Below are 27,653 nucleotides of genomic sequence, written 5' to 3'. Positions count from 1 at the left end.
CTAGTGCTAGTTCTAGTTTTATTTCAATAATCAATAAATATACAACAATCTAACGTTGAATAACAAGAACTCACACTAGCATTAGAACTAACACTAGACCTAGAACTAGAAACATTCGGGTTTAGCGAAACTTCGTTTTAACGAGATCCGTTTATCGATATTTATTTTGTTACATAACATCACAAATAGATAAAAATAATTTTTCCTCTTAATAGAATTCGATTTTATCATCGAATATCTGTTTAAAACGGTTGCTTAAAGTACACTTTTTATGTTTATCTGTAAAGATAAAAAAATTAAGATTATTTCAATTGTATTATTATTATTATTACATTCTTTTTTATTTTAAAAGCGCTTACTGGAATCTTTTATTTTATTTTAGCCGAGTTTTTATTGCCGAAACCCTGTGACAAACGGCCGCATAATGCACAGTCGTTATGGCATCGTGCATACAGACGATCGTATAACGACCTCTTTCGAATGCCGGGCGATGAGAAGAACAGGGTTGGCTCCAGTTTAACGAACGATAAAGAATTTTTTTTGCCAACGTAAAAGAAATTTGCTGAACCCCACTCTGTTTTTAATGGTGTTTTATAACAACTCAATCAAATTTAAAGCAAAAACTTTTTTCTTTTTAGACTTTGTTCCTTTGGTTATTTATTCTTTTTTGGTATACATCGAACGAGAAGAAAACACACCATAATTACACCCAGTTGGTATGATGTCGAATAAACACTTAAAGGCTCGCGCTTTACGTTCTCTTGACCAGTTTTCGATACAAAACGAGATAAGGCTCGGTTACATCGGTTCGGTTTTGAGCCCTCGGCGATTTTTCGATAAAAATTAAGATAGCTTGTATTCTTTTTCTTGTTATGGTGAATGCTTCATGTTAATTTCCAAGAATGCGGATGCTATCTATATTAAACAAAGCAACTTTTTATTAAAATTAAATTCCAGGAAAAAGTTATGCATTGTCTAAAAAGGAGGTTGCATCTTACTTTATCAAAGTTAATGCAGACACGGTTCTCTTATCGTAATCCAAGCCCGGCAAATAACCATAGATAATCCGTAACTACTCTGTAACGTGGATTTATAGTGGACAGGTTCACATAATTACCCATTAAAATGTAAATTGCCTATAACAGGTGAGGGTTGTTGAATATAATTAACACCTGTTGTTACAATGTTGTTTAAAAATTTATTTTCACCTATTATGTGAATTCGAAAAATATTGTAATAAACTTAAATATTATTATTACAAATTTAATGTTAAGGTAAACCAAAAATTTTTTAAATACCTACTTAAAGTACTCTGGTAAATTTCCAGTTGTGTAATATTTTCTTATCGCAACTAAACGAAATTGTTTTTGAAATAACTTAAAAATTTTTGTTATTATCACTGACGGTGGTCCAATATGGTACACCACATCGACATCAGCACCAACAAACACAAAGACAGATGTCACGGCATAACTCCATTAAAGACGAAAAAATAAACGTATACGGAATGTTAATTGACCCCGGCGCAACAGCAAACCGTAATTATAAGCAAATACACGAGGACGGAGACGACCTTAACGTTGTTGGGTTTCGTTCCTTTTTCATTTTATTTTATTCTCTTTTTTTAAATTCTTTTCTTCTTCTCTTCAACATCCTTCCTTACTGATCTCGCATCTTCTTCGTCTCCCCTTATTCCAAGATAACCACGCTCCGGTTCTTCGCGATTTTAATTAACGCCATAGTTCGCTTCGAGTCACGAACGATAATTTCAAACGATTAATGATGAGAGATCTATGTAAGTACTAAGATTTTTTTTAATGCTCGTTTTATGTCGATCGAATGCGGGTTGTCCCTTTAGGGGGGGTTTTAAATTGCGATGATTTATTAATATGATCCTTTAGAAATTTAATTTAAGTCAAATAAATTGTATCTTTACAATCACTATTTTTTTTTGCAAAGTATAAATGAAACATAAAAAGAGTAAGAATATCAAAGATCTATTATAGTTTTACACTATCATTAGAACTAACATTAGATCTAGAACTAGAAACATTTGGGTTTATCCGTATGTCTCTTAAGACGGCTAAACTCGAATTGGTCTAGTGCTACATAATAATTAAAATTAGAACTAACACTAGAACTAAGACAGGACCTAGAACTAGAATCATTCGGGTTTAGCCGTCTTGAGAGACGTGCGGCTAAATCCGAATGTTTCTACTTCTAGGTCTAGTGTTAGTTCTAGTTTTACACTAGCACTATCACTAGAACTAACACAAGACCTAGAACTAGAATCATTCGGATTTAGCCGCACGTCTCTCAAGATGTTCTAGTTTCACATTAACACTATCACTAGAACTAACACAAGACCTAGAACTAGAATCATTCGGGTTTAGCCGTCTTGAGAGACGTGCGGCTAAATCCGAATGTTTCTAGTTCTAGGTCTAGTGTTAGTTCTAGTTTTACACTAGCACTATCACTAGAACTAACACAAGACCTAGAACTAGAATCATTCGGATTTAGCCGTACGTCTCTCAAGATGTTCTAGTTTCACATTAACACTATCACTAGAACTAACACAAGACCTAGAACTAGAATCATTCGGGTTTAGCCGTCTTGAGAGACGTGCGGCTAAATCCGAATGTTTCTACTTCTAGGTCTAGTGTTAGTTCTAGTTTCACATTAACACTATCACTAGAACTAAGACAAGACCTAGAACTAGAATTATTCGTGTTTAGCCGTCTTGAGAGACGTGCGGCTAAACCCGAATGTTTCTAGTTCTAGGTTTTGTGTTAGTTCTAATTTAGCACTATCACTAAAACTAACACAAGACCTAGAACGAGAATCATTCGGGTTTAGCCGTCTTGAGAGATGTGCGGCTAAATCCGAATATTTCTAGTTCTCGGTCTAGGGTTAGTTCTAGTTTAGCACTATCACTGGAACTAACACAAGATCTAGAACTAGAATCATTCGGGTTTAGCCGTCTTGAGAGACGTGCGGCTAAATCCGAATGTTTCTATTTCTAGGTCTAGTGCTAGTTCTAGTTTCACATTAACACTATCACTAGAACTAACACAACACCTAGAATTAGAATCATTCGGGTTTAGCCGTCTTGAGAGACGTGCGGCTAAATCCGAATGTTTCTACTTCTAGGTCTAGTGTTAGTTCTAGTTTCACATTAACACTATCACTAGAACTAACACAAGATCTAGAACTAGAATCATTCGGGTTTAGCCGTCTTGAGAGACGTGCGGCTAAATCCGAATGTTTCTATTTCTAGGTCTAGTGCTAGTTCTAGTTTCACCTTAACACTATCACTAGAACTAACACAACACCTAGAATTAGAATCATTCGGGTTTAGCCGTCTTGAGAGACGTGCGGCTAAATCCGAATGTTTCTACTTCTAGGTCTAGTGTTAGTTTTAGTTTCACATTAACACTATCACTAGAACTAACACAAGACCTAGAACTAGAATCATTCAGGTTTAGCCGTCTTGAGAGACGTGCGGCTAAATCCGAATGTTTCTACTTCTAGGTCTAGTGTTAGTTCAAGTTTCACATTAATACTATCACTAGAACTAACACAAGACCTAGAACTAGAATCATTCGGGTTTAGCTGTCTTGAGAGACGTGCGGCTAAATCCGAATGTTTCTAGGTCTAGTGTTAAATATATAACAATGTAACTCTGAATAACAAGAACTAACACTAGCATTAGAACTAACACTAGACCTAGAACTAGAAAGATTTGGGTTTAGCGAAGCTCCGTTATTCATTTGCGGACCTTAATGCCATATCGATACAAAATTACACAATTTTCTTGGGTGTATGTCATGCTTAAACCAAGGTTGCTCGCGACCGAGTCGCTACATCCATACCTTTTCAATACAAAACTACACAATTTTCAATTATGTATCATCTTTAATTTGTTACCGCGAAATATTTCTTGCCACAAACTACCGATTTTCGTGGGGTAGATAGACGACTTGGAACATTGTGGAAGCAGTAAATACTTTATGGGACTTTTTCTGCTGATTGATTAATTTCGTAAATGTTTAGTTAAACGAAAGTAGAGTGTTAATTTTGAAACTCCTTTTACAAAGTTGCAACTTGACAATAAAAATCCAGTTGGATTTCTTCCTGGGCTGACACGAAAACGTTGAGACGACGAAGAGAAGAGAGTTCTTCTCGTCCACCGCCGCATCAATTATGTTAATCTCGTGCCATCTCGAAGAGAAGAAGACTCGGAGAGGACCGAAGAAACAGTCCTCTACTTGGTGGTACGCACGGCGAAGATTGGATCTCCGAATTCCGCTGTCAGCGATGTCACTAACTCGACTTTAAGAGGTTTTCCATTTTTTTTTGCTTCTTTTCCCTTTTCTTTCTGCGAGTCGACTGAGACTCGGCCAACGAAGACGTGGAAGACAGATTGGGTTATAATGAGCGCACATCTGGCGGATGGACCGACAGATGAAGGGAAAGAACCAACCCAAAATCTTCCAATCCAAAAGTCCCTAAATGAAGACAGCCGCCCACATCGTCGTTTTATTCGATTTTTAATTTTTTTTTTGTGGTCGTGAGGGATTAATCATAATTCAGGTTGGCTTGATTTATTTTCATTTTTTGTTTTCGAGATTTGCAATGAAAGTTTATGGTTTAACATCTGGTTTTTTCTATATTTATTTTCTTTCGTTCTTTGTGGTGAAATTTTTTTGCAATCTCATCCATTGGACCAATTAGCAATTATCTCAGCGGTTTTATATCAAGAATGGTAATCCAATCACAATGGTTGTTGCTTATCCGGCGACCCAGGGGTTTATAGAACCACCACGAGATCGTTTCAACCTTTGACCTTCTTTTGAGAAGAGTTCTTCCAGTCGACGTATTCATTCCGATTTATTCTGGCGATAACGATAAGTTCGTGTCTTTCTTCTTTAGATTATAAAATAAACAATCTTAGAGATAAATTAAAATAAGTTTGGTGGAAGATTTCGACTCTATTTATACAAATATGTAATAAATATTAATTTTTTGATAACGAATCGTTATCACACCACGTCAGTTATACTTGTGACGTGGTGTTTGCGTTACTTTTTTTCTAGCAACATACATAATTAACATACACTGTGTTAATTAATTACATCATTAATTACGTCATTATTGCAAGTATGCAACCAATATCACAGTATGCGTATTGCAATACGCGATTTGCGATATTGGTTGCATACTTGCAATGATGACGTCGGGTACAATAATTAATTAACAAAAATGATATTGGTGGTTTTAAAGAAAATGTTGAATTTTAACCTTTTAAGTTAGATATGTATTAATTGATACCAATTAATACTAATAAATGACTTATACTAATTGGTCTGGAGTGCTTTTAATTAAACTCAAAAACACGATAATCGCGAACGCTCTCTGTTGGTTAACCAATGTAATCCGCGTTTATATAAAACCCGAACTCGGCGAAGAAGAGGCGTTCGTTTTTCGTTGGCGCGTTCTCGCGACATGTAATTAAACATCGTACCCATAGATGGTATCAGAATCGGCCGGGACCCCGTAATTAAATTTTCGGATATTATTAACTACCAACATAGATGTGTCAACCTGATAAACGTTATTGGGTCCCAGTTTAATCGTCAATTTAATTTTTTTATTGGCACAACCAATCACCTGTTCTTCTTGGTTATAATTGTATGTACGTAGTTTCATGTAGAGGTGAATTCCTTCACAACACTTAAGCCCCAGCGGGTCCTTTGTATATCATTGCAACTTACAGTTCATTTAAGGATCAGAAAACAAGCCCAAGGTTTTAATGAACCTTAATATAGAACAGAAGGGTATGTTCTTTATGCCAAAAATGGATTAACTTAAGTACGCGAGGTTGGGACAATCGCAAACATGATTTACCACCTCGTCTTCCATTTCACATACTCTACAAAGGGGTGTGTTGGTCAGCTTCATGCAGAACATATACTTACGTAACCTGCAGTGTCTGGTCAGAAAGTAGGTGAGGAGCCTCAAGTCACTTTTTGATTTTCTCAGGAACTGTGTTGATCTCTTCCGATCAGAGTTTTCTTTCCAAAGACACCTAGGCCTGCTATTAGTGCAGATTACAACTTTTCTGCCAACTTTTTTGGATTCGATGATCAGATTAGCTGCTGTTTGTAGCACTTCTTTCAGCCTGAGTAGTCGTGAAGTACAACCCTAGCGAAATGAAAAGGTCTGAAGATTTCTTTAGTTTTCTGTGATCCATCATTTTTTTTTTATTCGTCATGGGCGGTTTTATTTTTACACGGGGTGGTAATAAACAACTCCCTTTGGTAATAAAAATATAATCGTTGCGGTCGTTTCAATAATCTTTTGGTCGGACCCCGCGGATAATAAATCCCTTAACGTAAACAATAAAGGTTCTCTTCCACCTGCAGAGGTAATGGCCCGTGTATACACGAAAACTTGATTAACTTTTATATTGAAGCCGTTTTCTTTGTTTCTTTAGTATTCTTCAATATTACTTTCGATTCATTTTTGTTATTTTCGTAATCGTTTTTAATCAGACACGTGTTTGTAATCTTTGTATTATATTTTAGCAACTCTTTAAAAAGATAACTTTGAGTACCATCTATGTTTGCGTGAGTACAACTACTGATAAAAAACGTGTGTTCGTAACTTTCTGTCATAGAGGTCGTTGAGTGTTAATACGTAAAGAATAAAAAAAATAATGATCGTTAGAAATGGTGGGTTTTGATTTTTTTTTTGATTGTCATTTCTCTTGGGTACAAATTTTTATTAATTATAATTTGTGGTTAAAAAAAGGAGTCTATCGGTAATTGTAAAAGAAATAGACGGAGAAAGAAATCAGATGGATATACACATAAATACCAAAGCCGCGCGGTCGAAATGTCGCGGCCCCTCGCCGCGTGGTGGCGCCATGAATTATGGCCTGCGGTCTCGGTCCGAAACCCCGAGACATTGTGCATTACAAATTACGAGCCACTTCGCCCTGGGAATGCTAACCCCGGTGAGGATGAATTATAACAATAATTTCAGAGATGATGTCTTATTCTTCTTCTTTTCGTTAAGATTCTCAACATACTTATAATTTTTTTAATTATTATTGTATCAATAGAATCGCATCCATTTTTTTTAAGTAGGAAGATTATCTTGTTATGTAACCTTGTTTCTGGATTATTTTAAATATAGTCTAAGAACTTGGGAATATATATATTTATTTTTAAATAATTGTATTCTAATACAAATATCAAGTTTATCTAAGACGTCCTCGCTAGTCCATCTTGGGGTGTGATAGTTAGAACAGTTTTTCATAATATGCCTATTTCTAACCCAACCTTTTTTTTTGGCGCTGAGGAGGAGAAAATGCGTTACTCACCTTAGGTTGCCGATGGCACCTGAAGATGGTGACGAGGAAACAAAATTATTGATATTTTGGACATTCTGTGGGATTATTTAGTAGCTTCAGATTCTCTTTCAAAACTCCCTCTCATTTTTTCGCATTGGTGTAACATACAGCTAGGATTTAAAGTAAATACAGGGTGTCTCAGCGAGACGTTTCTGGGGTTCTGGCGAAAATAAAAATTTGAGAATTCAGACTTAAGTATTATCGATTACGATCTCTTCGTCTAAAATATTTTCAGATTTCTTGCACTTCCGGTTGTACCAGAAGTCGCCACCAACTTTATTTTTTTAAATGGAACATCCTGTATATTTTTACATATTTGGATTTGTTTGTTTTCAAGGTTTATAAATAACTTAACTTTTTGCAATTTGATTCGGTCGTTCTCGAGTTATTCGAATTTTTCTAGAAAAATCTGCTCCAGCAGACATTTGTTCAAAAAATCAGAAAACACTCAATTTTTGGGATATCAATTTAGGATTGAGAACATGCTTAAGCAACATGATGGAGTATGTTTTGGTGCCGAGAGCTGCGATCTAGAACGTTTGATCACTTTACTATGGCACGTTAACTTTTCAAAATTTGGAAGTACCATAACTTCATTTTTTTAAATGGCACCCCCCATATTTTATTTTTTAGTCGTCTTCAGTGTCTCATTCTACATCTTTTATATCCCATATGGCCCATACCTAATATTAATAGTTTGGGAGATAATTAGGGTTTTTTGAAAAATGCACACATATCATATGGATATTTAGCCTAGTGTGCCATGAAAAACAAGTCTTCTCAATGAGTTCTTGTCAAAGACTCATTTGTTTACGTCACTTGATGCATGTGAGCTAATAATTATCTGTTATATCCCTTAATATTAGTACTGAAACGAGTTAAAATCGATAACAATAACGAAAGTAATATTTACACAAATCAAGAAATTCTTAATTTTTTTTTTTGCATGAAAAGCTCGACAAAGTTCGTAGTATGATCCCCAGGTCTTCTTTGGCAACTCGAATTGAGGTGTTGGGACTGGGCTCGAAATAAGCCAAGGTATTCACCTCTACCGTTGCATTATCTACTACATTTTTTGGTCAGTTTAACACGTGATTAATTCGTCCAAAATGCAAAAAATTTGCTTCTATTCCTCTAAATTTACCTTTTGTCATCGGAGATAAATGTGGATAATTTTCATTAAACATTCTGCAAGTTCTACTAAGAACTTTGCACTTTTCGTGCACAAAAAATAAATTATGGATTTCTTCATTTGTATAAACATTATTTACGTTATTAATATCCATTTTAACTGGTTTTAGACTCACAAGCATCAAACAACCTAAATTAGACTTTGACGTTTATCAATAAGTCATTAAACATTTATTTTCCATGGCACACTAAGTTAAGTTATGGTGCTTCCAAATTTCGAAAAGTTAACGTATCATAGTAAAGTGACCAAACGATCTAGACAGCCGTTCTCGGCACCAAAACATACTCCATCATGTTGTTTAAGCATGTTCTGAATCCTAAATTGATATCTCAAAAATTGAGTGTTCTATGATTTTTTGAACAAATGTCCGCTGGAGCAAATTTTTCTAGAAAAATTCGAATAACTCGAGAATTGCTCTTTCAAATTGCAAAAAGTAAAGTTATTTATAAACCTTCAAAACAGACAAATCCAAATATGTAAAAATATACAGAGTGTTCTATTTAAAAAAATAAAGTAGGTGGCGACTTCCGGTATAACCGGAAGTGCTAGAAATCTGAAAATATTTTAGATGCAGAGAACGTAATTGATAATACTTAAGTCTGCAATCTCAAATTTTTTGTTTGGCCAGAACCCCAGAAACGTCTAATGACCGGTCTCGCTGAGACACCCTGTATGTTATTTTTAGTTCTTTTACTTTTTTTGATTCCTTACTTTGTGGTATCTCCTAATCTCACGCAATGCAAGAATGTGTAGCCCAACTCGAGTATTTCTGCAAATTCGGTCTTAATAGTTTCTTTATTCTCCCAATACTTTGCTCTCTCCCAGGCTAGAAGGTTAATCGGTGCTCCAATCAATCTGGATATCACGTTTTGTATCCTCGCCGCTTTTTCAGATATTAATTTTAAGTGGACTATCATTTTCAACTTTCATCTTCGATTTGAGGACCATGTTTTTTAGGTATTCTACAACTTTTGTGATGAAGTACTAGGCCTCCATCGCAGGATCTTTCGCGAAGCTCACAACTCCGACTTTTTCGTCATGTTCTATGTTGAGGATTTTGTTTTCTTTTGGAATTGTCTTCCGCTATCCATTTAGGAAGAAAATTGTTATTGCCTTTGTGGCTTTCTTGATAAATTTTTCTAGTAACTTTTTAACTACATGAAGTTAAGATGAACTGAGATTACCGTTACATAGGATAGAAGCAACTAAAAGATATCCTGTTTTCTGGGGAGTTAAATTTTTCAACAAGTTGACAGAAAAAGTCAAAACTATGGAACGATGACACTTCAAAAAATGTGTGAAGTCAAATCTGGTCAAGAAAGCTTAGTATGTATGGTCTGATTATATGCAGGATTAATTTGTAGAGTAACAAAGTAATTTTTTTATTACTATACAGAGTGTTCCGTTAAGCGTACGGAGCGGCTGTATCTCGACAACGGTAAGGCCTAGAGGTTTGGGAAAAAAATCTGTATAAGCAAAGTGACCAAGAGAAATAGCTGGAAATTATTTTGAAGTTCGTAATTCGACCGCTAGGGGGCGTAACTGCCATTGAGAAACATAAAATTGCCGCTATCTCAGAAACTTAAACGATGAGCTATAATTTTGACAACATCATTTAGTAGCTTGGATAATACCGCATCGCTTTTGTTTTGCGATATTTCTCAATCTGTCATAATAAGGGAGGGGGAGGCCAATGCGTTTTCATATGTTTACATTTTAATATCTCCTGGACCATTCAACCGATTTGAATATTTTTGATGTTGTTTGAAAGAGCATCTTATGCTCTTTTTAAAGATATTTTCAATAAGACCGTTTGCTTTAAAACAAATAAGCTAGAGGGCGTTATCCGCAGCGATTACATATTTTTGTGATTTTTGAAGAAAAGTTAAATGGAACGATAGTATTTACTTCACAGATTCTTAGTCACCTTAAAATTTGCTAAATTTTAGTGAAACCCGCATCTCGATATCGCCATCCGTTCTCGAATTATAGAAGAAAATGGTAAAAACTCGAGTGCCATCAATCGGATCCAGTGACCTCATCGATGAAAACAAATCACATAACCATGGTAACTGTAAACATGTCATTTACCAACGCAGAAGCGTATGATGATTTATTTTCAATGTTTCGAATACGATGCAACTTCATGGCAAAAATGTGCAATGCAATTACGACAAAGAAAGACATTTTTCTCTAGAAGTGTTTTTAAGATTGACTTAGCGATTACGGAAAACTGGCAACGTGTAGCCCATTCAGACATCTCTATGAATTCGTAAATCACATTGGTGCGCAATGTGATCCCTCATAATCTGAGAACTCCGAAAACAATTATCCACAAGATTTCTCAAGAGAATAATATCTCCACCACGTTGTTTTATATCAGGCCTTAACAGATACCGATTATGATAACACACTGAACTATTACCATTGACTTTTAAATATGATTTGGGCAAATCCAAACCTTTTATCACAAATGCTATGGTTGCATGAAGCATCTGTCCACAAGCTGATGTAAACTTGCATAATATGCATTCTTGATTCGAGCAAAACCCACATTGCTTTCACCCCTTTATCTATTGGGTAGACTAAACGACCTGACTTTTCAAGAAAAACCAATAACCAGGGAAAATATGACAAAACACTAAATACCAGTAGAAACGTGTCCAGGGCCGAGACTTAAGCAGCTTATCGAGAAAAACAAAGCACATAGCCATGGTAACTATGGTAACTAGTTGAAAACATTGCGCTTTGACAACTGTCAAAACTTAATTCAAATAGTAATTGTCGGTTACAATTATTTTGTTTTACAATCATGTCTTTTACTAACGTAGAAGCGTATGATATGTTACGTATTTATTTTCAATGTTTGGAAAATGCTGTAATTGCATCGCGCGAATATGCAATACTCTACAAAGAAGACATTTTTCACGAGACGTGTTTTCAAGATTGGCTAGGCGATTACGGGAAACTGGTAATGTGCAACCTATTCAAGCACCTATAAGAACTCGCATGCATCGAGGAAAATATTATTAATGTTTTGGCCTACGTACAATTCGACCCCACATTGAGCACGAGAAAAATTTCCGACGACCTGGGAATCCCAAAAACAACTGTGCATAAGATTCTTCAAGAGAATAATATGCATCCCTACCATATTATTTTACATCAGGCCTTAAAAGAAGCCGATTATGATAACAGACTTAATTATTGTCATTGGCTGTTAAGTATAATTCGTGAAAATGAAATTTTTTTTATCAGAAATACTATGGACGGATCTTTCAATAGCGCAGGTGGTGTAAATTTGCATAACATGCATTATTGGTCGGAGCAAAATCCACATTGGATGCGGCAGATAGAGCATCAAAATTGCTGGAGTTTGAATGTATGGTGCGGAATTGTGGAAGGAAAACTTATAGGCACACATTTTTTTGACGCAACACTTAACGGAGAACGATTTTTGGAATTTTTGAACGTTTTCCTTCCACCCCTTTTAGAAAACGTCTCCTTGGAAACAAGAAGGAACATGTGGTTTCAGCTTGATGGTTGTCCGGCGCACTATGACCGAAACGTACGTCAGCATTTAGATGAACTGTATCCGAATCGTGTTATTGGAAGGGGCAGTCTATCTCCTTGGCCGGCGCGTTCCCCGGATCTAACTTGTTTGGATTTTCATCTATGGGGTTGATTAAAAGACCTAGTTTTTCAAGAAGAACCAACAACCAAGGAAAATATGATGGAGAGAATACAAAGTTCCATTAGAAATTTGTCCAAGGCTGATATTCAAGCAGCAGTTTTTTCCACCGAAACTAGAGCAAATAAATGCATCGAGAATGATGGAAAACATTTTGAACATTTATGAGCTATTTTTAGCTAAAAGTTGAGTGTTATGGTTTATTTTGTTTTATTGTTATAGTTGATGTTTCGTTGGTCCGTTGATCTTTAAACACGCTTCAAAAATGGTTTTGAACCAGTAGAAGGAACCTTTGGATAAAGTGTGAAGGAAGGCTCTACGTAATAAATTTTTATGCTCTGTGATTTGTTTGTTAAGATAATGTGATCAGATTGAGGTATACGAATTTTTAACATTTTCTTCTATAATTCGAGAACGGATGGCGATATCGAGATGCGGTTTTCACTAATATTTAGCAAATTTTATGGTGACTAAGGATCTGTGAAGTAAATAGTACCGTTCCATTTAACTTTTTTTCAAAAATCACAAAAATATGTCATCGCTGCAGATAACGCCCTCTAGCTTATTTATTTTAAACCAACAAATAAAATGCTCTTTCAAACGAGACCAAAAATATTCAAATTGGTTGAATGGTCCAGGAGATATTAAAATGTAAACATTTGAAAACGCATTGGCCTCCCCCTCCCTTATTACGACAAATTGAGAAATATCGCAAAACAAAAGCGTTGTCAAAGTTATAGCTCATCGTCTAACTTTCTGAGATAGCGGGAATTTTATGTTTCTCTATGGCAGTTACGCCCCCCTAGCGGTCGAATTACGAACTTCAAAATAATTTCCAGGTATTTCTCTTGGCCACTTTGCTTATAAGGATTTTTTTCCCAAACCTCTAGGCATTACCGTTGTTGAGATACAGCCGCTCCGTACGCTTAGCGGGACACCCTGTACATATTTATTTTTGTATTTGCTATTGACTTTTCACTGTAATACTGTATTACTTACGTGAATAAACATTATTATTATTACATTTAGAAGGCGGAAGGGGTGGTATGATTGTATCTGACAAAATTTAACAAATTTCACAAATTTTACAAATTTCACAAATTTTACATAACAATTAAAGACGTGCAGGAAGACTTCTGGATACCCCATTTCTGTGGCATTTAAATTAAAAATGGTTTTTGAAATTATATTTTCCACTCAGTACATGAAAACTAAATTATAAAAAAAAATGTAAAAACTGTTGTATTCGTCCACTTTACGTTAATTGCGTGGGTCCCTGTTGTTTATCTCTCCTGGTAAATTTGTTTGTTCCTACCGGTTAAATTACCCCTAATTGGTCTCCCGACCGTAATTTTCCTTCAGCTAACGGCAGGCAACAGACAAACCTCCAGAGCTATTTCAACATTACGATAATTCCGGTTGTACCAACGACTGACGTTCGCGAAAAAAAAAAAAAAAGAATGAATCCATCTTCCGTACGAAATGAAAAACGACCGCGTCTTTAAGAGATTTATTAACGAATTACATAGGAATTCGCGCAACATGTCTTTTACAGAAGAAAAACGGGTGGAATCTCGATTCAAAAAGTCTCATTGAATGTTATTGATGAGTATAAATCGGAGTGATTTTTAAAAAATTTTTTAGTATTAATTTATTACCTCACCTTCGATTTTTTTTTATTATCTGAGGTCACACCTCATCCCAGTTTTCTTGTGTATAAAACATACACACACGTCTTATTGAGATAAGCGGTCGCGTGTTGTTAACACTGACAGGTCGAAGCCGATAACTTCTGGTACTCGGGGTTATTTCAACACGTTGTATTAAAAATGGCTATCGAACGATCTCTTTCACTGTGTTGTTTCGTTTTAATCTTAATGTTATTGCAAAATCTATTGTTTCTTCTTTATCTTTTTTTTTATTAAGAATTTTTGTTTCAATGATGAAATCGAATGGAGAAATTGAGGATGTAAATACTTTCACTTAATAATACTTGATTTCTCAGTACTTAAGAGAAAGTCGAATTATAAAATTAGAAATGAAATTTTTAATTTTTCTTAATGGTGCAATTTTTATTTATATTAATATATTAATTTTATAACATTATTTTTTGAAATTTTCTCCTTCAATTATTAAACAGAATAAAACCTCCTTAGTTTTAATATTTTTAATCGTGTGTTCGACCCGAAAAATTCCTTCGGGGATTGCTTGGTAAGAGATTTTTGAAAAATCCAACTTATAATCTTTTATTGTATAATCGCCTTTTGGTACGGGGCAAGTTCCCGGGTTAACTCCTGAAGCCTTTTGCATATCGTGAAAGAATGGCCCCACAAATTTTTTAAGAGCCTCGCATGTATCCTCGTCATATAAAGAAACTAATCGTGCGTATTCATCTTTTTGGGATTGTTTCATCGTGATCGAAATATTAAACTGCAATAAAATAAACACAAAATTCTTTTTTTTGAGATAATAAATATATTTACATCGGAATCTTCGCCAAAATTAACTTTAAAATGACCTTCCCCGCTTAAAAATTGATTTCCAGCGTCATCTTTTCTAAATTTATAAATTACTTTTAGTGGGTAATCGTAAGATGGGTCGCACACTTCGAATTTTGTCACTTTGAAATTTCCAACTCCAATTATTTCGTTTGAATTCTATTTAATTTTTATTTTATTTATTTTTATTTAATGAAAATTTTGATAGTTAGAGTTTTCTTACCCCTGGGATAGCTATAAAAGCTAAAACAACTAAAATCACTCCAAAAAACATTTTTATTTTTACACTTTTTGATTCATCTAAGTTTTGCTTTAATGGAACTCGCTTTTATATAAAAATTTTCGATCTGATACGTTTTTGGTTTCCGTTTATGATAATTCCATCATCAAATATGAATCAGGAAACGATCATTTCGAAATAATGTTTCGAAAACTGAAATTGTTGCAATAATACATAAAAATGTACATTATTCTTAATCATCTTGAACAGCACGTGATTGCAATTAGTTACATTTGAAATTCTATCAAATGGAAACTAAAATAATCAGGTTAAACTGCTCACGAGATAAGGTTTTTCAACTTAAGTAGTAATAGGTTATCGATTTCTGGGTGCTCGTTTATAAACAGAACTCTTTCTCTTTTTATTCTCAGCGATTAAACTGCAAAAAGTAATTTATTAAAATTAATTGATTAAAAAAAATCGTCTTAATCGTTCTAGGTCTAGTCTATTCTAAGTTTTAGTTGTTATTCAGCGCTACATTGTTATATTTATTAGTGGTGGAACGGATATCCGGTACCCAACCCAACTCAACCCATTTTGAAAAATAACTTAGTTTTTGACAAAACAATATTTGAAGTTTTGATAAAATTTTCGATGTTGGAATTTTCATCGATAATATTCAAAATTCGCTATAAAATTAATTTCTTGAAGGACCCTTGTGGAAATATCACCAATTATTAATTAAAGCATCCTCTTTTTAATGCAAAAAGCCGTTTTGAAAAAACGCTTTCAGTTTTTGAGAAATAAATTTTTGAAATGATCGACAATTTTTCGTGTTTTGCAATTTTCGCCTATTAAGTTTTAAAAATTCGTATAAAATCAACTTCTTGGGATATGAGTATGAAAATTTCCCAACGTGTTAATAAAAGTGTCCTCTTTCCAATGAACCAACCCGTTTTGAAAAATAACTTTTAGTTTTTGAGTAAATAATATTTGAAGTTTTGATAAAATTTTCGATGTTGCAATTTTCATCGATAATATTCAAAATTCGCTATAAAATGAATTTCTTGAAGGATTCTTGTGGAAATATCACCAATTATTAATTAAAGTATCCTCTTTTTAATGCAAAAAGCCGTTTTGAAAAATCGCTTTTAATTTTTGAGAAATAAATTTTTGAAATGATTGACAATTTTTCGTATTTTGCAATTTTTGCCTATTAAGTTTTAAAAATTCGTATAAAATCAAGTTCTTGGAATATGAGTATGAAAATTTTCCAAAGTGTTAATAAAAGTGTCCTCTTTCCAATGAACCAACCCGTTTTGAAAAATAACTTTTCGTTTTTGAGAAAACAATATTTGAAGTTTTGATAAAATTTTCGATGCTGCAATTTTCATCGATAATATTCAAAATTCGCTATAAAATTAATTTCTTGAGGAATCCTTGTGGAAATATCACCAATTATTAATTAAAGTGTCCTCTTTTTAATGCAGAAAGCCGTTTTGAAAAATCGCTTTTAATTTTTGAGAAATAAATTTTTGAAATGATTGACAATTTTTCGTATTTTGCAATTTTTGCCTATTAAGTTTTAAAAATTCGTATAAAATCAACTTCTTGGAATATGAGTATGAAAATTTTCCAAAGTGTTAATAAAAGTGTCCTCTTTCCAATGAACCAACCCGTTTTGAAAAATAACTTTTCGTTTTTGAGAAAACAATATTTGAAGTTTTGATAAAATTTTCGATGCTGCAATTTTCATCGATAATATTCAAAATTCGCTATAAAATTAATTTCTTGAGGAATCCTTGTGGAAATATCACCAATTATTAATTAAAGTGTCCTCTTTTTAATGCAACAAGCCGTTTTGAAAAATCGCTTTTAGTTTTTGAGAAATACATTTTTGAAATGATCGAAAATTTTTTCGTATTGTGCAATTTTCGCCGATTAAGTTTTAAAAATTCGTATAAAATCAACTGCTTGGAATATGAGTATGAAAATTTTCCAAAGTGTTAATAAGAGTGTCCTCTTTCCAATGAACCAACCCGTTTTGAAAAATAACTTTTGGTTTTTGAGAAAATAATATTTGAAGTTTTGATAAAATTTTCGATGCTGCAATTTTCATCGATAACTTTCAAAATTCGCTATAAAATTAATTTCATGAAGAATCCTTGTGGAAATATCACCAATTATTAATTAAAGTATCCTCTTTTTAATGCAACAAGCCGTTTTGAAAAATCGCTTTTGGTTTTTGAGAAATAAATTTTTGAAATGATCGACAATTTTTTCGAATTTTATAATTTTCGCCGATTAAGTTTTAAAAATTCGTATAAAATCAACTTCTTGGAATATGAGTATGAAAATTTCCCAAAGTGTTAATAAGAGTGTCCTCTTTCCAATGAACCAACCCGTTTTGAAAAATAACCTTTAGTTTTTGAAAAAACAATATTTGAAGTTTTGATAAAATTTTCGATGTTGCAATTTTCATCGATATTATTCAAAATTCGCTATAAAATTAATTTCTTGAAGGATCCTTGTGGAAATATCACCAATTATTAATTAAAGTATCCCCTTTTTAATGCAAAAAGTCGTTTTGAAAAATTGCTTTTAGTTTTTGAGAAATAAATTTTTGAAATGATCGACAATTTTTTCGTATTTTGAAATTTTCGCCTATTAAGTTTTAAAAAGTCGTATAAAATCAACTTCTTGGAATATGAGTATGAAAATTTCTCAAAGTGTTAATAAGAGTGTCCTCTTTCCAATGAACCAACCCGTTTTGAAAAATAACTTTTGGTTTTTGACAAAACAATATTTGAAGTTTTGATAAAATTCTCGATGTTGCAATTTTCATCGATAATATTCAAAATTCGCTATAAAATTAATTTCTTGAAGGATCCTTGTGGAAATATCACCAATAATTAATTAAAGTATCCTCTTTTTAATGCAAAAAGCCGTTTTGAAAAATCACTTTTAGTTTTTGAGAAATAAATTTTTGAAATGATCGACAATTTTTTCGAATTTTTCAATTTTCGCCTATTAAGTTTTAAAAATTGGTATAAAATCAACTGCTTGGAATATGAGTATGAAAATTTCCCAAAGTGTTAATAAAAGTGTCTTCTTTCCAATGAACCAACCCATTTTGAAAAATAACTTTTCGTTTTTGAGAAAACAATATTTGAAGTTTTGATAAAATTTTCGATGTTGCAATTTTCATTGATATTATTCAAAATTCGCTATAAAATTAATTTCTTGAAGGATCCTTGTGGAAATATCACCAATTATTAATTAAAGTATCCTCTTTTTAATGCAACAAGCCGTTTTGAAAAATCGCTTTTAGTTTTTGAGAAATAAATTTTTGAAATGATCGACAATTTTTTCGAATTTTATAATTTTCGCCGATTAAGTTTTAAAAATTCGTATAAAATCGATTTCTTGGAATATGAGTATGAAAATTTCCCAAAATGTTAATAAAAGTGTCCTCTTTCCAATGAACTAACACGTTTTGAAAAATAACTTTTGGTTTTTGAGAAAATAATATTTGAAGTTTTGATAAAATTTTCGATGTTGCAATTTTCATCGATAATATTCAAAATTCGCTGTAAAATTAATTTCTTGAAGGATCCTTGTGGAAATATCACCAATTATTAATTAAAGTATCCTCTTTTTAATGCAATAAACCGTTTTGAAAAATCACTTTTAGTTTTTGAGATATAAATTTTTGAAATGATCGACAATATTTTCGAATTTTACAATTTTCGCCGATTAAGCTTTAAAAATTCGTATAAAATCAACTTCTTGGAATATGAGTATGAAAATTTCCCAAAGTGTTAATAAGAGTGTCCTCTTTCCAATGAACCAACCCGTTTTGAAAAATAACCTTTAGTTTTTGAAAAAACAATATTTGAAGTTTTGATAAAATTTTCGATGTTGCAATTTTCATCGATATTATTCAAAATTCGCTATAAAATTAATTTCTTGAAGGATCCTTGTGGAAATGTCATCAATTATTAATTAAAGTATCCTCTTTTTAATGCAAAAAGCCGTTTTGAAAAATCGCTTTTAGTTTTTGAGAAATAAATTTTTGAAATGATCGACAATTTTTTCGTATTGTGCAATTTTCGCCGATTAAGTTTTAAAAATTCGTATAAAATCAACTTCTTGGAATATGAGTATGAAAATTTCCCAAAGTGTTAATAAAAGTGTCCTCTTTCCAATGAATCAACCCGTTTTGAAAAATAACTTTTGGTATAAAAATTCGCTATAAAATTAATTTCTTGAAGGATCCTTGTGGAAATATCACCAATTATTAATTAAAGTATCCTCTTTTTAGAGTTATAACTAATATATCATTGAAATAAAACTGGAACTAACACTAGACCTAGAACTAGACAGTTTTCTAGTTTTAGTTGTTAAGCATTTGCTAATTCAAAGTGTGAAATAGTAGTTGCCTATCTACACATGACGTCACGAGCGGCCCTTCGAGCTGTTTCTGGTTAAAACGGCCACTCCTTTCCCCAAGTGTTATAAAATGGATCGAAATTGACGTAAAAAAATGTTGTAATCATCGTCCGATTCGATAAAAAAACATGTTTTGAAACCGCCCAAAAGTTAAAATAATTTTTAAGATAACCTTTTAAAGCTTTTCTTTAACGCCAAATTAAAATTTGTCTAATTCACAATATATTTTGCTCATAATCTTGAATCATGTAGTAAAATTATCGTTAAGAAATATTATTTATTATTAGAAGTGATCATACGATTTTAGATAACCCCGGTCTTTTGTCTTACTATAAAGTGTCAAGGGCAAAAATTAAAACTTTAAAATCGCACCACTAAAAGAATAATCTCGTTATTCAAAAAATATTTATTTCAAAACAAATAATACAAAAATTAAGTAACAAACCTTTCTAAGCATTCCTATCACAGCGTTTTTGATTCAGATAGCGCTCAAAACGAGACTATAAATGCAAGCTCTTATCTCAACTGAGTTAATAGTCACTTAACCATCATCAGTGCTGTATTAAAATCCCTTTTTTCAAAATCTTAAATTAGTGTATATAAAAAAAATGGTTGTTTCAAAAAATACATCGGGACTTTTTTCTGTTGTTGCTGTAATTGCAATAAGTGGTTATTATGTTACTAAACACCCTGAAAAATTACCTTGGACAAGTTTTAATGAAAATCAGAATTTAACTGGTGGAAGTGAATTATCGAAGCAAGTTCAAGTTGAAATTCATAAACCATTTAAGACGTCTATTTTATTAGAGAAGATTCAAGGTTTACAAGAAACGAACGAAACGAAAAACACGATTGAATCCGAATCGTTCGATTCGATTGAAGACGCGATTATTGGCGAGTATCATTTCTTCCCAACCAAAAAAGAAGATGAAAAAGTCGAGAAAATTAAGGAGGTATATCATACGTACCATTTAATTAATTCGAATGAGAATCAAAATGAAAGATAGTTAGTGATTTAGTGTTAGTATTTCATTATTTATATCTTTTTATTTATCTTCTTTCTTATGGAAAAATATCTTTTTTTTCTGTATTAATATTAATACTATTGTGACTTATATTAAAATTATTTCTTTCTTTGTATTAACACTACTTTTTGTAAATAATTTTATAAAATAGTATTATTTCAATGTTGAAGTTTCATTTTTTCTTTCTTCACCTTATTAACAGTTTTTGACACCATTCGTAATTTAACATTTTTATTCTTAATCTTACATAAGTGAGTTTTTCCACGGAAACTTCATCTAAGAAAGAGTAGCCATCAAACTTGGGTTGGGTTATAAATATGGCGATCGAGACATGCAGAGAGAATGAAAAATTAAGAAATACCCCTATCAAAAATCCCGCAATATCATTAACTATAGAAACAAGATGCGAAACAGAACAAAATAACGATTCACACATTGATTTCTGCACGAATAACAAAAGAAAGACACTTGGGAAGTAAATTAAGGATGTTGTACTCTGTTTTCTTTGCGATGGTACCTCTACAAATGCTTGCGTTGGGTTGCTCCAATCGAGTCAAGAAGATCTGTAATGATAATACTTGGGTGCTGCCAAGAAAATCAATTGGAGCTAATTACCCAACCAAAGTGAGAGATATCGTCATGGAAAAAGTCATTTGAGACGACGATAACCACAGTTGTGTGATGAAGTAGAGAAAACCAGGATGAATCAATTGCAATTTATATGACACTGCCTAATCGCTGTGGAAAATGACAAGTAATACTAAAAAGCAATCTAATACTCTGCCCAACCATCTTGCAGATATCTTCAAACCACATCATGGAGCATACTTGAGAGCATCGACTTGGTGCTCTCAAGTTATGTGCTTGATGATGTGCTTTAAATCGCTGGATCTAATGACAATGAAATCATCGATTGATCCTAGTATCCAAGGTTACTAGATCTACAACTAAATGTTAGATCTAATTAGTATATATACAGTGTGTCCCCGGATAGGTGAAACGACTCTTATAAAAGGTAAAATTTTTTCGATATTAATTGTCATCTTTTGGGGTTTAGCCCTGCTTGATTAACGACTAATTTTGAACATATTATCAATTTTTAAAAAACAAGTGAGCCTTGACAGTGAAAGAAAAACTCTTTTTGTGGCAGGTAAAGTACCTTTTCTGTCTACAGTACGTGAAATTGTTACTAAGAAGTTTTGTTCAGAATGAAAAACTATGGGCATATGCAAATTTTCGGATTGATCGGTCTACTTTGAAAAATCCATATCAAACAATTTTATTTCTAACAAAGACTGCCACGGAAAAACAAAATTGCTTTCCTGTCACTGTTAATCTCTCAAACCGTAATTTAGTAAACTTAAAGTGTTTTTTAAACAGGATGTTAACATTAGAGGAAAAAGTTTACGTGATTCAGTGTTAAGAAACCGGGAAAAAACCGATTATTGCTTTATTTTGTGAAAAATTTCCAAATACTGGAATTAAAAGAAGTACTTGTTGGCGTTTAATCAAAAGATTTCTTACAGCAGGAAGTATTTACTCTAAGAAAAAAGAATTATGATGAAACTGATTAACTATGATTAACTGTTTTCCTTTGTGGGCGAACACACACTTAATTTCTTGTGAACATTTTCAGAACGCTTTGTTTATTTCTCCCGAATATCTGAATCTCAAAACAAAAAGTCGTAATAAAGTACTATTAACGAAAATGATAGTATAATGGATTTTATCAAAGTAGGCTGATGAAAATTTGTATATGGCCATAACTTTTCATTCTGAATAAATTTTTTTAGTAACATTTTACCATACTGTAAACAGAAAAGGTACTTTACCTGACACACAAGAAGTTTTAGCTTCAGTATCAACAACACTCACTTGTTTTTTAAAATTTTAAAATATGTTCAAAATTAGTCTTTAATCAAGCAGGCCTGAACCCCAAAAGATTCCCAAAAGAATATCGAAAAAAATTTACATTTTATAAGAGTCGTTTCACCTATCCGGGGACACACTGTATATACAGAGTGTCTCACGTAACTGGTTCGTTAGAACTTTTTAAGGTTCCACTATTCGTAGTGGTTTGAAATTTTGGTAGTATGGGTTGTTCATTCTAAACTTTCGATCTAAAATATTTTCAAGATGGCCCCCCCTTCCGGTCTACCGGAAGTAGACCACAACTTCGTTATTTTAAATGGAATGCTGTAGTTTTTATTACACCTTTTAATTATACGTAAAAAAATATGTTGACTTTGATAAAAGTTGTTGGTACCTAACGTTTTTTGTTTTCGAGTTATTTTGATTTTAAGTGTTTTTTGACAAATTTCACCATGATCTTTAAATGCCCATATCTCAGCTAACGATCATTCAAAAAAGCTCTGCATTGGCACGATTACTCTTCAGATGCTTTCAAATAGATTGTCATATATTGTGTTAGAGTATCTTATACAGGCTGGTCAAAAATTGAATTATCGTTTCTCAATATTCAATTGCGAGAAAGTCGAAAATTTTAAATGGAACACCCCATATTTCTTTACCCTATCAGAAAGGGAATTTAATTCTCTACAAATTATCTATAAACATTCCTATACCTATTTATTGTAGTTTCCCTGATATTGGAAAATTAATCAAAATCAGACGTAAAATCCCAAAGCTTGTTTGTGTTTTTGTTAGCAGGCCAAGACATTTTGACAATTCATCGTTTAATTTATTTAAATTATTATTGGTATTATTTCTACAATTAACTATGGTTGAATAACCTTTAGCTTGCTCGCTTTTATTTACCAAAAATAACCAACAGAAAAACGAATAAATGAAACAATGAAAAACAACAATTTAATAACAGAAATTAGAATGAATAACATATAAAAAAACTAAAATATGCTGACCATTCACCATTAAACATTTTTCAACTCTTCTTTCGACTTCTACGGTTGTGGCCCGTAGAAGTTGGTCGCCATGAATAGTACGTAGTGCACGCAACTCTTGTCGTGTGTTGATCGGTGAATTGTACACTTGATTTTTTAAGTGACCCCACAAATAAAAATCCAATGGTGTTAAATCTAGAGATCGTGGAGGCCATTACCATGAATATAAAACAAATTTAAAATATCGGCGTTGGAATAATTTGCCATGATACCTATACAATGACTTTCACTCGTGATCAAAAGTAAGTAACAACAACAATAACACAAATATGGACCAAAAACTGTCAAAATTCCATTGCCTTCTAATAAAAAAAATCAAACGTTTTCCCGCATTCAATGCATGCTTTGATTAATGTTCCAATATCAGGGAAACTACAATAAATAGGTATAGGAATGTTTATAGATAATTTGTAGAGAATTAAATTCCCTTTCTGATAGGGTAAAAAAATACGGGGTGTTCCATTTAAAATTTTCGACTTTCTAGCCATTGAATATGGAGAAACGGTAATTCAATTTTTTGACCATCCTGTATAAGATACTCTGATACAAGAAATGACAATCTATTTGGCAGCATCTGTAGAGTAGTCGTGCCAATGCAGAGCTTTTTTGAATGATCGTTAGCTGAGATATGGGCTTTTAAAGAACATGGTGCAATTTGCCAAAAAAAGCTTAAAATCAAAATAACTCGAAAACAAAAAATGGTAGGTACCAACAACTTTTATCAAAGTCAACATATTTTTTTATGTATAATTGAAAGGTGTAATAAAAACTATAGCATTCCATTTAAAATAACGAAGTTGTGGTCTACTTCCGGTAGACCGGAAGTGGTGATTTTGAAAATATTTTAGATTGAAAGTTTAGAATGAACAACCCATGCTACCAAAATTTCAAACCTGTAGGAATAGTGGAACCTAAAAAAGTTCTAACGAACCAGTTACGTGAGACACCCTGTATACTGTATCTAACTTATGGGCACTGCAACCAATCGTTATGGATACTTTGCCTACTCACTGGTTACTAGAAATATTCATTGAATGCTGTAGTCGTCTATCAGATACTGGAAACATCCAGTAGATACAGAAATCATCCACAACATTCTGAACCTAATCACTATGGAAACTTTATAATAACATTTATCGTATAATGGAATCATTTAGTGCGTATTGGAATCATCTCTTAGACAATGAAATGATTCCTCAGATACTGGAATCATCCTTTAAATATTGGAATCATTCGTTCGACACTAAAACCAACCAGATGCTTCAGGTTTTAATCACTTTTCCAACTACATCTATCTTCTATATACTGGAATCAATCACCAACATCTGAATGCTAAAATTATTCACGAGATATCAGAATCATCCATACATTTCTGGAAACATCAATTTGATACTGGAATCAACCTTTGAATCTATTTATAAAATATATTTATCATTAATATTATGCTACTTTTGGAAGGACACAATATTTTTTATTTATCTATTTTTTTTGATTAAAATTTGTTCTTTTATTTAGATGATGAAACACGCGTGGGATAATTACGTGAGATACGCTTGGGGTAAAAACGAATTGAAACCTGTGACAAAACGCGGACATGGCGCAAGTATTTTTGGAAGTATGCCAATTGGAGCAACGATTTTGGACGGATTGGATACGTTGTACATAATGGGAATGAACGAGGAATTTAAACAGGGGAGAGATTGGGTTGCTAATGAACTTGATTTAGACGTTATGGTAAGTATTTAGTTATTTTAGAGTTATTCGGCATTGTGGCGATTGGACATGAAATTTGATCGTTAAAAAATTTAATTAAATTAAACAAGCAGACAGTAGGTATCTTCGAATGCCTCTTTGTAAACAAGCTTGGACTACCCTTCGGGAAGGTAATTTAGAATACTTTTTAGTACATCTTGTTTTTGAATCATTTATTTAGAAATGCAAATTTTTTAAATTGTCTGCCCGCTTTTTAGCTAATCACTTTTCATGTTACAATTGAAGACGCGAGTGGATGAAGGTGCTATGTAACACGGGAACAATTTTGAGATATTCGCGTTTAAAGTTTTTCGTTTGGAACTTTTTACTATTTATTTCTTTTTTCATATTATTCAATTTATTTCAACAACAAAATATATTACAGTATAATAACTTTACAAAATGAAGATAAGTTAAGGAATTACAAGAAAGAATATGTACATGGCACTTTTATCCACTAAATGAGAGACAAATTTAAAATTTATTACGAATGAAAGATGTCATCCAAAGTATTTTATTATCGCGTAAAATATTTTCGTAATAATATTTGTATTCTTCATGTACAAATTGCGACTGTTGTTTCAAATTCAGTAACTTTTCTTTAGAAATATTGCCATATTTTTCCGAAACTCTGTCTGGATAAACACATATTTCTGTAGTGTTTTTATTTTTTAAGCAATTGACAATTTCAAATTCGGTATTTTCATCCAGACATTCCTTGTACCAATACTCCCCAAACTTTTCCACCCATCGGGTACAAAAACCCGTTCACATTTTTTTAAAGTTTTTTCAATTCTTCCGAAATCTCTATCAGAGTCCAAATAAGAATGTCCAACCTCTGGGAATTTATGATCAATTTTTCTAAACATGCCCTTCAAAATTAGGAGCTGATATAAAGCAATGATATTAAAATTTTTGTTTTGGCCGGCACAAGAATCTGACCAAATTATTAGGTATTTAATCTCAGGGTTACTTTCTTTAATCATTTGGGCGAAATAATACAAACAGCTCGCAATTTCGCTGCTCCCTCTATTGGCAACGTCTTCAGTCCACGTAAAAAAATAAGGTTGTTCTTCTTTTGATATGAAATGTATACCAAAATTGTAAAACCACATCTGTCTCAGATAGAAAGCCTTAGATGTGGTTATTCTTGGCAAAGGCATGGTTTGTTGTAGATCCATGGTGAGATAACTAATTTCGTTGTTGCTTTTAGCTTTTAACCTATCCTTTTTCTGTTCTTCAAACGCCTTTCTGTACCTCTCTTTATGTTCTTCATTGCTTCGTCGCAAGTGCTGCAAGTGTCGCTCTTAGGTTGTCCAAAAGATAAATTAAATTTTGTAGAAAAAATGTTGCTATATGAACATAATTTTATTATGTACAGGGTGGTTCAAATTCGATATCCGAATAGGCTAACTCGAAAATTATAAGAGTTAAAAGAAAAGTAGCTGACATGTCATGATCTCGTTTTTCGAGAAACTGCTAATGCCGAAAACCTCATAGCGCTATCGTCTTTTGTTTTTCAGCTAGAGGCCAAAATTGAAAATATCGTAAAACCCGCAAATGTAATTATCTTGGTTATTATTATAGGTGGAGTATTATAACTAAAACATTATATGGACACTTTTTTACAGAGAATTTGATGACATAGTCAAAAAAATTTTGTCGGTTTTAGATTTTGAGATATTATCACAATTTTCGTTTTTTTAAATGGAAACAACCACTGATTATTCGCTTAATAAATTTGTTATCTTTTTCTGATTACAAAAACATATGGTTTGACAGGTCTATTTCTTATTGTTTTAGAATAAAACTAAAAATAAACTTTTCTTTTAGTGTCGTCGAAGAAATTAAATTTACAGTTTCCTGTAAATTACGGTTCTATAATTAAAAATTAAAAATACATATTTCTGATATTTGAAACAAATATAGTTGTTGAACTGTTTAATTTATATATGTTTTACACAAAAGTTGGAATAGATTGCATTATTTCACATTTTTTATTACGATTTAATATTATTTTTAAATGACTTAATAATTTATCGATAGATGGCGCTCATATGTTTTTTTTTTTTAAAGTCCCTATATTTACAAAGTACCGCGGTTCATGACGTCTGTTTCGAGCCAAAAATGGCGGTTTGACAGCTTGTCACTGCATCTCACCACTTATTTACAAAAATATTGCCGTCTTGTTGCCTTTGAAGTTGCAAAAATGGCAGTAAGAAGGACTTTCGACTCTTCAGAGTACCACGAGAAAAAAAGAAAGGAAATTTGGCGTAATGTTTTGTAGTTTTAAATTTCCCGCTTGTCTTTCGAGCCAAAATGGTGTCAAACCGCGGTACTTTGTAAATCTAGGGACTTCATTTTTTTTTATTTAAATAAACATAGCAACTGTTTGCAACAGCATTTGTTTGTATTCAAAACTTTTCTGAAGTGTCACTTTAAAAATCCTGTTTTTAAGATCAATTACGAAAATTTTGAAAAGTTT

The 27,653-nt window shown here is 32.6% G+C and overlaps 2 protein-coding genes across 2 annotated transcripts in view; one reads left to right on the top strand and one right to left on the bottom strand.

The window, feature by feature from the left end:
* LOC111420678 (alpha-Mannosidase class I a) overlaps positions 1-27,653 on the top strand; it is a 57,684-nt gene that overhangs the window by 24,123 nt on the left and 5,908 nt on the right. The window contains exon 2 of the mRNA XM_071199464.1: positions 24,932-25,150. Coding sequence (XP_071055565.1) covers positions 24,932-25,150 — 219 coding nt within the window. The remainder of the gene's footprint in view (positions 1-24,931; positions 25,151-27,653) is intronic.
* On the bottom strand, positions 14,358-15,643 carry LOC111420684 (Chemosensory protein A 87a). Its single transcript, XM_071199465.1, has 3 exons — positions 15,022-15,643; positions 14,784-14,957; positions 14,358-14,730 (listed from the first exon to the last, which is right to left on the bottom strand). Exons 1-3 carry the CDS (start codon positions 15,070-15,072, stop codon positions 14,404-14,406), a joined length of 552 nt encoding a protein of 183 aa, XP_071055566.1. The 5' UTR covers positions 15,073-15,643; the 3' UTR covers positions 14,358-14,403.

The sequence above is a fragment of the Onthophagus taurus genome, chromosome 10 (genome assembly GCF_036711975.1).
Source record: "Onthophagus taurus isolate NC chromosome 10, IU_Otau_3.0, whole genome shotgun sequence".
In the NCBI taxonomy this organism is placed as follows: domain Eukaryota; kingdom Metazoa; phylum Arthropoda; class Insecta; order Coleoptera; family Scarabaeidae; genus Onthophagus; species Onthophagus taurus.
The sequence above is the reverse complement of the archived record's forward strand: the minus strand, read 5'-3'. Positions and strand labels throughout refer to the sequence as shown.

What these genes read in the sequence shown, in the direction of transcription:
- LOC111420684 (XM_071199465.1), bottom strand. Translation starts at nt 15,072, where the DNA reads ATGTTTTTTGGAGTGATTTTAGTTGTTTTAGCTTTTATAGCTATCCCA. An exon ending in CTTTTATAGCTATCCCAGGG is followed by an intron (nt 14,958 to 15,021) that starts GTAAGAAAACTC and finishes AAAATTAAATAG; the next exon opens with AATTCAAACGAAATAATTGG. An exon ending in ATTTTGGCGAAGATTCCGAT is followed by an intron (nt 14,731 to 14,783) that starts GTAAATATATTT and finishes ATTTTATTGCAG; the next exon opens with TTTAATATTTCGATCACGAT.